Below are 13,753 nucleotides of genomic sequence, written 5' to 3'. Positions count from 1 at the left end.
TCCTCCACATGCAGCTGCTGGGTGACCTTGGGCCAGTCACACTTCTCTGAAGTCTCTCAGCCTCACTCACCTCACAGAGTGTTTGTTGTGGGGGAGGAAGGGAAAAGGAGATTGTTACTTGCTTTGAGACTCCTCAGGGTAGTGATAAAGTGGGATATCAAATCCAAACTCTTCTTCTTCTTTTTCTGGTGGTACTCAAGGGCACGCAGAACACCTTTTTTTCTAGAAGAAAAGCACTGTTTAAAAATGTGGCAATTACTGTAACAACTTCATGGTGTATACTGGCACCTTTTTTTCTAGAAGAAAAGCACTGCCAGTAGAAATATAGGGCTAGGCACATAACTTGCCTGTAAGTCAGAGCTTTCCAAACTGTGTGTCGTGGCAGTGTGTACGTGCGTGTGTCGCACAAACACTCCTGGGGCTGTAAAGGGGTTAGTTTAACCTCCGGTGTGCTAGTAAAACTGAATTACTGTGTTGCAAAATGATGCCAGTCTAAAAGGTGTTCACCAACATGAAAAGGCTGGGAAAACCCTGCTGCAAGTATACTTAGGACTTGAGATGTGATGGCATCATCTAGACTGACCAAACTGCGCCGTTCCCCAAGATTATAACGGATGCACTTTGTTTTACTCAAGGCAAGGCAACATATAGTCAGTAAGTTTTCCACTATTGCCTACCCCTTCTTTCAAAGCCAATCCAAATTCCATTGAGGTCATTAAAGGCACTCAATTAATTTCAGTTGGCTTACGGCCAGGTTCCCAGTTCTTAGAATGATTTCCTCACCGGCCTGTTGCACTTACTCCCTCTCATATTGGCAAGTGCTTGAGATCTTGAAGCCAAGAGCTTCTTAAACATTCTCTCAGTATTGACTTAATGTTGCATCTCCAGTTTCCATTGCTGATAGTACTCTAACTTGAGGCTTACATGATGCTCAGCACCCAGCCTTGTATTTTACTTCTTGGCTCAGCTGAGGTAATTATTAATCCACTCTGCTGTAAAATTATTCATAAAATGATAAATGATGCAATGCTATGCCAGTGCTTAGTATAGCTAAGACAAATTGACCATTCCATATATATGATCCAAGTTCAGGTATCTACATGTGGACCAATGCCCAGTACTGAGAAACCTTTTGAGAAGATTGTGAAATTTGTTTCTTTCTGAATGCATCCGCCACTTTTCTCATATCTGTGTTCTGCAACTGTGGTGAACTTTGCACTGCATGACACGGGTTGACCTTATCACTCAATTTGATTTGTTTTTAGAATGCGTTACTATTAATTTACTATTGCCATTTTTTGTGGTTTATTGCTGTTTTTAATTGATATTGTATTTGTTTGTTTGTCATTTTTATTTATTAAATTTATATACCGCCCTATAAGGTAAAGGTAAAGGACCCCTGGACAGTTAACTCCAGTCAAAGGTGACTCTGGGGTTGCGGCTCTCATCTCGCTTTCAGGCCGAGGGAACCAGTGTTTGTCCATAGACAGCATTCCGGGTCATGTGGCCAGCATGACTAAACTGCTCTGGCGCAGCGGAACACCGTGACAGAAACCAGAGTGCACGTAAACACCAGTTACCTTCCTGCCACAGCAGTACCTATTTATCTACTTGCACTGACATGCTTTCGAATTGCTAGGTTGGCAGGAGCTGGGACAGGGCAACAGGAGCTCACTCCGTTGCGGGGATTCGAATCGCCGACCTTCCAATTGGCAAGCCCAAGAGGCTCATAGATCTCAAGGCAGTTCACAACATCTTATATCCTATCCTACCTTCAAAGAGCCTAAGAAGGAACACATGAGAATATCACAGTTTATCCTTATCCTTAAAAGTTTATCCCTTTTTTTAAATAAAAAAAAAGGTTCATCTGAGAGATAGTGCCTGGCTTAGCTGACTCAGTGACTGTACTCTCATGCCCTCCTGTACTCACTGAGGCAAACAGAAGCAGTAATCCCTTTCCTGCTCTTTTAGGCCTGTAGCCAATATCCACTCTAGTACATGTAGGAATGGTTGAGCAACTCAATATTTTTGAATTCCTATAGGTACTGAATTGATCTACATATCACAGACTAATGTGCAGATAGTTATCCACCAGCTTTTGTACTTCTCAAATGTTCTGATATAGTTCTCAGCTAAAGGGAAAGTATCAACGTGCATTTTTTAAAAAGGAATATTTAGAAGCAATGTGTTTAGAGAAGCATATTTTGAGAGAAAATATGCAAATAACTGAATTTACATGTGGATTTAAAAAGAAAATTACAAGTTAAGGAAGGAACAGGATAGAGTAGACTCACTGTGAACCCATGCAAAAGTGACACACACCAGAAAACTGTCTTATATCAAATTAGGGCATTGGTCCTTCAAAGCCAGCACTGACTGACAGCAGTTTTCCAGGATTTCAGACGTGTTCATCTCATGTGCTCAGACAACCCAGACCTTCGAATTTTCAGTTAATACCCAAAAGATTGAGTGCAGGTTTTTTAAAGGCTGAGCTCCTCTTTAGACTTTAAGGCTGTTTTCCTCCACAAAAGCTATTGAGCATCTTCCATTGCAGCTTTAAAGATCTATAAAATTAAAGCTGAACTCTGGAACTCCCTGCCACAAAAAAAAATTACTGTGGCAAAGAATTTAGCCATTTTTAAATAAAGATTAGATATCTATAGAAAATGATGTCAGTAATTGGCAGCTGATTATTCTAATCTCCACTTTCATCTGTCACAATTTCATTTCATTTCATTTATTTTTTTCTACTGCCTTTGCCCTTGCACTACCACTTTGTGACCAGTGAACCTAAGTAATTTTTAGCCTTCTCAAAAGTACCCTGGATCAGAATTCCTGATCTTGATTAGAATGTGATTCTAGGATGAAAAAGAACCCTGGCCAAAGATACACCAGGCTGCAGGTGTTTTATTTGGACTAGTTTAGCAACATCTCAATGAAAAGCACAGACACAGAATCACAGAATTGTACAGCTGGAAGGGACCCCAAGTGTCATCTAGTCCAACTCCTTACAATGCAGGAATTTCAATTAAATTTAAATCCTAAATAGTCATTTGTGAAAACCTCTGGTCTCAGTGTATGTTAGAGCCAGGGCAAATTAACCCCTCTACCTGAAAGGGACTAGGAAGAGATCACCCCAACTCCATTCCTAGTGAATCTTCAGATGCATCTCTGAATTCCTTGCTGTATGCATTCAGCTTGCCCATGCAGCTCCCAACCCAGGATTACTCCTTGACCCCAAGAGCAAACGTATCAATTATCCCACACCGAAATCAATGCTAGAAGTTGGATCACCCTTCCCAGATGTGTGGATCCCTCCCTTCCCATTCTAGGTCTCTGAAGATACATTCAATTACCAGAATGGGAAGTGTCAGGGAGCAGGATGCACCTCTGATACCACCTCCATGCACCTTCTTAGGGAGGTGGGAGAGGTATTGTCAAAAGGCCAAGAGGGAAGCTTTCAAACTGGCTTTGCTTTTGAAATTAGTAACTGGAAAATCAATATGTCACTTCCCTGTCATGAATTAAAAGCTTATGGGCATTATAAATTAAGTATATAGAGGTTAGCCAGTGTTAATAGAGGTCCCCAGGGCTCACCAAACAGTACTTCTCCCAAGAAAGCAATTTAAACACTGTCTCCTCCCTATTGCATATCCTTGAATATTTATTTAGCAGGACTTACTGTAGTAAAAATGTCTCAGCATTGTCCATACTGCTTGTATTTGTGGATTACACTTGCCCAGGCCAGTGTGAATTATAGGCCTAGTTTTGCTCCTTGCAGTAGTGAACATGGGCTATATATTGAAAGGGAGTATATGAATTCCCCTGGAATGGGAGCATGAGGTTGATCATGGGTCACATGCTTGTGGTTTCCCAGCAAACTCTTCATACCCCAGAACAGCCAATAAAAATGCAAATGAAATGAAATCACAGCCTGATACTTGGAGTCCAGACATGCTGACCAAACAGCATGCCAGAACATGGGCACATCAGTATGCTCAGAGGCCTCTCCATTCAAAACACCACAGAACTAAAGTGTCAGATCTTGGCATTTTATTAGGTCAGAAGGATTAGATCAGTGGTTTTAGCTAAGTACTATAGACTTCTGGTTTTTCAAAAGTCAAACCATGGACCCCTACTTTTGAAAATACTGGTATCTCTGTGGTAGTTTTTGTTATGTGAATTTAGCCACATTGCCTTCCAACATGTCGCATGACTTGTGCAAGAGCATGGTTCCCCAAAATGTATGTTTTTTGGGTGCGAGTACAGGCCCCCCTCAAACGGGATGTCCTGGACAGTTGATGGGTAAGTACCATGGACCCCTGGGTGGGTTATGCAGACCCCCTGAGATCTGCAGACCACTAATTAGGAACCGCTGGACTAGATGATTTGAGCATTGTGCGTGTCGTTTCTCATTCTGTGCTATGCACCCATTTCTCTTTTAAGAGATTCGCCTTTTCTCTCCCCTGCACAATATTAACCATGGCAGTAGAGTCCTGAACGTGTTTAGTAAATCCCACAGACCTCAACATTTTTTGTTCTTGAGTTTTGGGGTGGGTGTTTTCATTTTGTATTTCTATGGTGTGAACCATCCTGCGATCTCAGATGAAGAGTGGTACGCAAATTTAATCAAACAAACAACAAGGTTTACGCCTTAGACTTATGCTAAAGATTGCAGCCTCAGTTTGCTATAGAGATATATTCATTTCTGAAGAACAACTATAGTGAAGACCAAAAAAATGATTTCTGGTGAATTGTGCTGGTAGACAGTTTGTGATAAATTGTCTCTTTTTTGTAGTTTCCTAAACTTTTGGTGTCTTTGTCAAAAGACTTGAAAAGGAAAGCCTTATGTTTTAGTGTAAATGGAAAATCTGGATTTGTGATTCACCGGACCATAGCAATTCCTCCCAAGGCTTTACGATCTGTGGATTTCATACAGCTGCTGCATAAACATATACTGATATAAATCTTTTGGAAATCTCACTGCACAAAGCTACTGAGTATGCACTGTAGCTACTTCCTAAAATTCCATATCTAGTCATGTCTTTTAGAGGTGGCATAAAAAGGAAAACTCTCCTGGTTTTTCTATTAAATTTATTTACTTTCCCTTACATATTTTCTTTCCCCAGCTTGGAGGAAAAGGTGGCTTTTATTTAAACATGAAGAGCTTCAAAAGGCTGAGTGCACCTCGCACCACACCCAAGCTAAATAGCAAGTATTTGGCATACACTGAAACAGGCCATTGTGGTGTTGCATTAGAAATGTTCCTCAACTTGTATAAATAGTAATTCTAATTATGAACAACTCACCACTCACAAGTGCTAAAAGAAATCATATGTTTTCTACAGTACATTTTTGTGACAGCAAACTAAAAAAATGGTAGGAACAAAAGAATGGGCAGCTTACAAATGAGGTTATATACAGTATGTATAATGTGCACTTTGGCTGAAATGGGTTCCTAATCTTAGCTTCATCTGAGCTTTTAATTAAGAGTGTACCTTTAAGCTACATAAAGTAAATACAGTGCCTTTCAAAGGAAAATGTGTCCTGTTTGAAATCCCTTTCAAAGTTACATGTATTGAGGATAGACTAGACCAGGAATATGGAGTATTAATCTTATGAGAATAATGAGATACTATGTACCAGACATTAGGCAGTAGTGATTTTGTCATTCCTTCTTTTGATTTTCCAGTATAGACCCGAACATTAATTGAAAGCACTGTCGAGAAAGACTAACATGACCAAATTAAAGCCTGTCTTACTGCAGCCTGCCTAGAAACATCAATTTTATGGATACCAAGTACAACTTAAGTGCCTGTTATTTTTATACAAAGCCAATTGAGGCTTCTCTGCTGGGGTGAATAACATATGCATGTGCAGGGGTGGCAATTTTCATTGGGTGTGGAATGAGTTTGAACGTCTTCTTCCCCTGTGGCATGGCCTTGATGGGGGTGGGAAGAGAAGCTAGTGCCCTCCCCAACAGCTGCTATTTAAACAGGTTTAGTAGGTGGTTGGTAAGAGTGGAATGGATGGTCCCTGAACAAACACTTTCCCTTTTATGAACCTTTCCACTTATTAAGATATTTTCATGAGGCCCTCCTAGTTGTGTCGCAGTCTGCTGAAGTCTTGCAACGATCTAGATCAGCCATAGGCAAACTCGGGCCCTCCAGATGTTTTGGGACTACAACTCCCATCATCCCTGACCACCGGTCCTGTTAGCTAGGGATGATGGGAGTTGTAGTCTCAAAACATCTGGAGGGCCGAGTTTGCCTATGGCTGATCTAGAGGAGGGTCTTTTATGTGGCAGTCAGCTTGGGAAAAAGTCGGCCCTCAGCCCAAAATCTGTTGAAAAGGACTGCGGCTTAAAGGTAAAATACAAATTAATATGGTGGGTGGCTGCAGTCTCACCAACACTATGTTTTGTGACTGGCTAGCCTATAGACACATTAAAAAAACAAACAAACCAGGGGAGTCAGGGGAAGGGCAGGAGATTTGGGGCCTGGAACAAAAGATCTGGGGCCCTGGCCCCCCCAGGTATTCCCTAACACCGCCCCTTTCTTTCCATGCTTCATTGCCTCTCTGCTCATCTCCTTTCAAACTTATCAGCCTAGCTGCTTTGTTACTTGTTGACTCATTTATTTGTTGGGCTCATTTACCTGCTTAGCTTCACCTCCTCCCAGTTCCTAGAATCATAGAGCTGGAAGGGACCCTGAGGCCACCCAAAAGCAGGACTGTCCACATGCTGGTTCCTACATATCACAGACTAAGGAGACAGTCAAATGTGAGCATGACACCATAGCTTAGGGCATAAGAAGTAATTCTGATATTAAGGAAAACCCAGCCCACACTGTTAGAAACTGTGTAGACTGAGTGTGTGTGTGTGTGTGTGTGTGTGTGTGTGTGTGTGTGTGTGCAGGATTGTTTCTACTTTCCTCAGTTGTGACTTCTGGGTGTCTATCAGTTCTGTGTGCACAGAGACTATGCAAATATAATTTTATTGCATGCACAGGCTCTCCCTAAGCAACTAAGAACCCAGTTTTCCCCATTTATGTGGAGAGAACTTGTGCAGGTTGTACACATAACAGGGCTGCATGCACATGAAGCTGATAAATACATGGAGGTTCAGAGTAGGCATGGAGGGCATCTCACACTGCTGCCACACATTTAGCCCACCTGCTTTGAAAAGAGCTAATCTCTCTCCTCGTTGATGTGCTGCTTGGTGGTGTGTTATTGCTGGGTACCTGGAGTGAACAAGGTGCTAGCAATGTCACAAAAGTAGTAGCACATATGGTAAAGAAAGTAGAATGAAAAATGTAAAAAGGCTCATTCATTTCACTTTGTCATTAAACAGGTGAATTATCTGAAATAGATCAGAGAAAGGGCGAGGGTATTAACCTTAGGATTAAAAGGTATGATGCCTCCAAGAGAATGGGGTGAAGATCATAAATCTATGCAGGCTGGGAAGAAATGAGATGTTTAATAGAGAATCTAATTGAAGTTTAAAAAATGTCTTGGCTGGTTTGGCTAGTGTCAACTTCAATTATTTGGGTTAATCTTATCCTGGGACGAGAAGAATAGATGTTAATGAAAATCTCCCAAGAGCAGCAGTTTTCCATCCCCAAAGTTCTGAAATTTCTAGGCCAACTGTAGACTGAGGGCAAACATAATTCGAGTCACAAAAAAGGGGGCGGGGAAGATTTAAGCAGAACTAAAACACTACTACCACAATTTCAAGGAAAAGCACACCTCATTTAGTGCTTCTTTAAGAAAATAAAATAAAAGAAGAAAAAGGAGTAAGGAGAGCAACATGCTATGTTTGAAATGGTGCCGTTAATTTGGTTTGCTCCTCTTATTGTTTCTGTGCTGCTCTTTCTGCAGATGGACTGCCCATCTCAACAAGGAATAAAACAAAAATAGAAATAGATGTATTGGAGCAGGAGCTCTGATGGCACAGGCATAGCCATATGTGCTTCTTTTCCTAAATCTTATTCCTAGGTGTAGAGATCTATTTTCTTTCCCAGTACAGACTGAAGTTGAATCACAGTGAGAAAATACATATCCTCAACATATGGTGATATGGTCTGTTTTCCTAACTGTGGAATGGGCAAAATAATTATAACAATGGCAATGAAATATCTGTTGTCTGTTGGCAGAGTTAGTTGTATTATTTATTTTAGAATGTTCACTTTCTGTTTTCCTTTCCTTTTTCCAGTTTTTGACTGCAATTTTGAATCGCACTGTGATCTAGAATATTCCCCACCGATGAAGGAGGGACATAACAGATCCTGGCACCGAGTGAGTGCAGATGAATTCTCACGGCTCCATCTTTTGGATGGCCCAGAGAGGGATTACTCTGAAAATTCAGCAGAAGGTGAGAATAACAATCTGTATTCACTGAACACGATGGTCGAAGTCTTATTACTCCAGGAGGAATAGGATTTTATTTTGAGCTTATGGTCTGTTTCTCAGCAGGTGTTGGGGCAGATGTAAAATGTTTGCTATGAAAGGTTACAAGAAAAAATATTACATGACTAATAAGAAGGACATGCAATCTTATGAACAACATTTTAAGTCAATTAGTCTCTGGAAATGTTACCTGTACAACTTGTACAACCCAAACCAGAACTGATATGTTAATTGGTAGATTCAAAAAAATCTCTTAACAAGCCGTGATACACATGTGAGGACTTTCCTTTTAGAAAGTGACAAGGCGAATATGTGGTGAAACTTTAAGCAAACAGGCTATTGTGTGATAATGGCAACCACCGAACAAACAGCATAGACATTGAAATCTACCCTAAGATTTTGCTATAACCTCTTTGTTCAAATGTCTTCAGGATCAACACCAGGCCATGGTGTAACAATGCTATTTCCATGCAAGTGTGTGTTCTGAATTCAGTTGCAGGGCTTTCATGCAAATAGCATTCAAACTTCTTGTAACTTCTGACAAAAGCTCCTTAATTAAACTGCCAATTATTTCCCAGAGGATCCTAGAGGGCAGTCTTAGAACTTAGGACGGTGCCTCCTCCTGGCATGCAGGCAAGGTCCTTCTTCACATGACCTCATCTAGAGGGAGGAGCCATCCCATTCTCCAAACCAGCCCTTCCACTTTGAAGGTTGGGACTTAGCTGTACTGCTTAAGAGTTCAGCTTTTCCTCTTCACATCTTTCTCCCTCTCGCTCTTAAATTTCTTTACCTCTCCATTCTCCTCCTCATGTCATCTTTGCTTCATCTTTTCCCCATCCCATCCCCAGAGGTGGTTCACACCTATTCAGACAGGAGAGATCAACAAGCTGGTCAGCAGACATTAAAATTACTACTTCCCTAGAAGGGCAATGAACTGTGAAAACTCTAGCAGTGGATTCTCCCATGGCTGTGTTTTCTTCCTCTGTGGTCTTCCCTTCAGAAGGAGAGAGGGACCCAAAGGAATGCCTGTGAGAAGCATGTGAAAGTGGTATTATGCAGAGATTTTGAAGCACAGACAGCTGCCTTTGGAGCTTTGGTGTTCACTTGGGTTGTTTTCAGTTTCGTAAACTTCAGATAGCTCCTTGGGGAAGTGGTGGGATTGTTGAGCCATGTGTCATTATGGGGATTAAGTGGTTATCCTTGCTCTTCTAGCTCTCCCCCCCCCCCCGCGCGCACCAGGAGAAGGCACTATCCCAAGTATCAGGGCTGCCCTCTAGGAACTCCTGGGAATAGAAATTCACACTAAGCATTTCTATTTATCTCTTTTCACTTGAGGGAACACCTTTTTCTTTACCAGCCTGTCTCTGGGGGAGGCCCTTCTTGTTGTTTCACCACCAGGGGAAGTACATGGTGTCATGACAAGAAAAGAAGTCTTTGGATTAGTAGTGCTTGGCTTCTGTAAAGCCTGCCCCTCAGAAGTGTGGCTGCCACCAATTTTACTTGGATTTCAGTGTCAGTTTAAGTCAACCATTTTGTGCAAGCATTTGGAAGAGGTTAGGTAATGTTACCACTGTGGTGTATCACCTACTGTGTTCAAATTTTTTTTTTTTAAAAAAAGAAATGTTGGTATTGACCTGATCTGTATTTTGTTGATATTTTGCTGTAATCCACTGTGGAATAAGTATCTACTCACATTACACGCAAGTTGAAATTTGATCCTGAGGATGGAATTTGGTGAGGAGACTACATTTGTGAACTATCTCTAAGTTGTAAATAATTAGAGCACTGTGGTTTAAGATTGCTCTCACTAACATTTCATTAGCAGGTTATGCTGTGATGACCCCAAAAGGGGTCATCAAAATGCTGTGATGACCCCAAAAGGGGAATGGCCCTAAAAGGGTTGCTTTAGGAGTGCTGCATGAAGGCTGTGGAGTCAGATAAGCAGGCTGGGAGTAACCATTAAAATTCCAGGTGAACCCTGACAGAGCCTCTTCAGGAGAACTGTACTCTTGTGATTCGCAGCTAGCTGTTTCCTTCTCTGTCTGTAGATGATGACTTGAAAAATTTGCTCTTTCAGTGAGCATTTTCCATTCAGTTTTAAATCATTTTGCTTACAGCTGTTTGGCACAGAAGTATTGTGTGTGGTCTGCTTCTATCTTAAATAATTAGGCATAGTAATTTCAACCCCTACTGTTTGTTTCCTGAAAATGTGATTCCAATTAGCTGCCTCCCGTTTCAACTCCATTCATAGATGGTGAGTAGGAGGAGTAAATTTGTCCCACCATCTATTTCTGTTTGAAGATCCTGGTGGGAGACATTCCTAGAATAGGATAACACCTGCTACTGTCTCATCCTGACTCGAATGAGGCATGGATCCTGATTTGGCTCTGGATTCAGGCCTCAGTCAGATATGTATCTCTAGTGGCTTTAAATGAATTCAGTTAAATTGATGAATGTGACTTCATGTGACTCTTGTACAAATCCGTTCACTGAATTTTATTTAGAAGGAATGTTCTCCAGATTTATTGCCCCTTCTCCATGTATGCGGATCTCTGTGGGTAACCATTTGTAACTAACTTGCTATGCGGAAAGTGTGATAACTTTCTAATTAGTCAAATGTTTTGGACATTTCCTGAGCCATCATATCGTAACTGTATGATATAAATATTGTTGGTATGAGCAGCAGAAAAAATATATACTTCGTCTAAATAGTGATTGTCTTTCTCTCTAAGATGTAAATTTATTTTGAGGGGTTGAAGCTCTCCAAATCTGATGAAGTTACAATAAATGTAAAATAATTACATGCTTTGTTAGTTAGATGCTTCCTTTTTGTTTCTCACAGAGGTACTGAGACGAAAAGGTCACAGGACAAAATGTTCTGGGACCTAGCTAGGCAGTGAGAATATTAGCATTCAGAGACAATGAATTATTGGACTGTAAATGCTTGCTGACTTTAATTTATGGTCCTTTTGACAGAGAAGGATGAGGGAGACACTACAGGATAATAAAGCGATAATCCTGAACAAAATATTATATATTAACGTAACTAGAGAGAATAAATCAAGGCATTGGCTTGCAAGAAAATAAGCAACAAAGAAACATCAAACTTCCTAGAGTGAATATAGTAAGAAATACCCAGATAGAAAGATAAAAGGGTACATAGAAGTTGGATAGTTCAAGTCAGATGAGTAACATTGATTGTATTCAGTGCAAAGAAAAGAAACAATGCTGAAGGCAGTAGCCACATATCTGAGAACCAGTTTTGCATAGCTCTCACTATATTTTCAGATGTCGTTCTCAGGACTATTCCCCCTGATATGTAAGATGCTAAAATAAGGAATGGGCAGTGTGCCAGTGTGTGAAACAGCTATGCAAAAGCTAATTAGGAAAGGGACCAAAAATAAAACCACAAATATAATAATGGCTTATTGTTATTAATTATTATTATTATTATTATTGTTGTTGTTGTTATATTAATTAAATTTCTATACCGTCCTTCAGCCGAAGATCACACGGTGGTTATACACCTCTACGATGTGACCATTCTTGGAATACTGAAAGAATCCTGGGTACTTTAGTTTGTTAAGCATACTTTGAATTGCAGCTCTGGGAGTGGGAAACTACAGTTCCCATGAATCTTTGGGGGAAGCCATGCACTTTAATGGTGTGTTGGAATGTGCTTTAAGTGACTTTGAAAGTGACTCTTTCCTATGTCACTGAGATGCCTTAGCAGCAAGACTGACCCAAGACATTTTGGCATCTGAGATGAACCACAAAATGTCCCTCCCCTACCATAGAAGAAAGGGTGAGTGACAGTCTGCATCAGGAACAAGTGGCAGGGAGTAAGGCTCTACAGTGAGAACAAGAGTGGGAGGAGACTATTCTCCAAGAGGCTGCATTGTGGGGCAAGCTGCTGAGGAAGCAGCAGATCTGACGTCCAAGGAGCACACCATAACTGTTGCTGTCACTGTGGCAGCAGTGGGCAATGCACTTCTTGGAGGCCATGGGTCTTGCTGCCCCATGGATTCTGCTGCCCGAGATGGTCGCCTCACCGTGCCTCATGGATAGGCCAGCCTTGCTTAGCAGTAAAGACTGTTCAGGACTGAACACTTCTGCTTTGTCTTCATAGTGAGCCAGTGTGGTGTAGTGGTTAAGAGCGGTAGTCTCGTAATCTGGGGAACCAGGTTCGCGTCTCCGCTCCTCCACATGCAGCTGCTGGGTGACCTTGGGCCAGTCACACTTCTTTGCAGTCTCTCAGCCCCACTCACCTCACAGAGTGTTTGTTGTGGGGGAGGAAGGGAAAGGAGAATGTTAGCCGCTTTGAGACTCCTTAAAGGGAGTGGAAGGCGGGATATCAAATCCAAACTCTTCTCTTCTTCTTCTTCTTCATAGCACACAATCAGGACAGCTGCATCAGAAAAATGCAGAAGAGCTGGGTTTTAAATTTTACCTTGGCATTTGTCACATTGTTTGCTCTGGGAACCCCATCCAGTGATTTCTCCATGGTCTCATGGTCTTTTCTATGTTTCAGCACATCAGTATAGACCACCTAGAAAGAAATGTAACAATACAGCTTATATAAAGAAAATCTGAAAGGATACTAGCTTCTCCAATAAGGACATAACAGAGGTGTTAACACATGGCAATTGTACCTGACTTTTTGAAGTAAAGTACTGAGGAACTTCCTTTATAGCTTAAAGAAAATATTCACTCTTAAACTAGCTAATTCAGGGGCATTAGCCTCATTAGTGACACAGTGGAAGCTTTGTTAGTACAGCCTTTATGCTCTAATGAGCTTTCTCCAAAAAGGCAGTACCCGTAGATTAACATGTTTAATTTTGCATATGCCTGCTAATTTTGCAATAGGTTTATGTTTATTTAAAATACAGAACTGGGATATGTGTGGGTTAGTCTGCTAATCTTCTTGAGAGGGTGTGTGTGTGTGTGTGTGTGTGTTACTTAATTACCTAGAATTTTTGTGAACTGAATGGCTTCTTATATAGAATGAAATGAAAATATTTAGTATGTCTAGTATGTCATAAGTATGTATAAATAATTACTTATGTGCCCTTCAGTATGAATCAGTTATTACTGTCTCTTAAATAAGTGAGTGGCTTCCATAGATTTATAGGGAAGAGAACAATGCAAAGAGATAGAAACAACAACAACAACAACAACAACAACAACAACAGCACTCCCCTCTTCTCTTGATGCTTTGATCACCCATGTCCAGGACAGGGCAATGTGTTGCATGAACTTTAGCAGCATCACAAATTGCACACCCTATACTTTCTGCCATAAATGTAAATAACTCAGACATTTGGACCACTGCTTTCAAAGGAGGAAG

At 41.0% G+C, this 13,753-nt stretch overlaps 1 protein-coding gene across 1 annotated transcript in view; it reads left to right on the top strand.

The window, feature by feature from the left end:
- ALK (ALK receptor tyrosine kinase) overlaps positions 1-13,753 on the top strand; it is a 599,157-nt gene that overhangs the window by 173,732 nt on the left and 411,672 nt on the right. Inside the window, exon 3 of the mRNA XM_083496014.1 lies at positions 8,213-8,371. Coding sequence (XP_083352140.1) covers positions 8,213-8,371 — 159 coding nt within the window. The remainder of the gene's footprint in view (positions 1-8,212; positions 8,372-13,753) is intronic.

Source organism: Podarcis liolepis (genome assembly GCF_965112155.1).
Source record: "Podarcis liolepis genome assembly, chromosome: 3".
NCBI lineage: Eukaryota > Metazoa > Chordata > Lepidosauria > Squamata > Lacertidae > Podarcis > Podarcis liolepis.
Note: the sequence above shows the minus strand (reverse complement) of the source record. Positions and strands in the feature narration are given on the sequence as shown.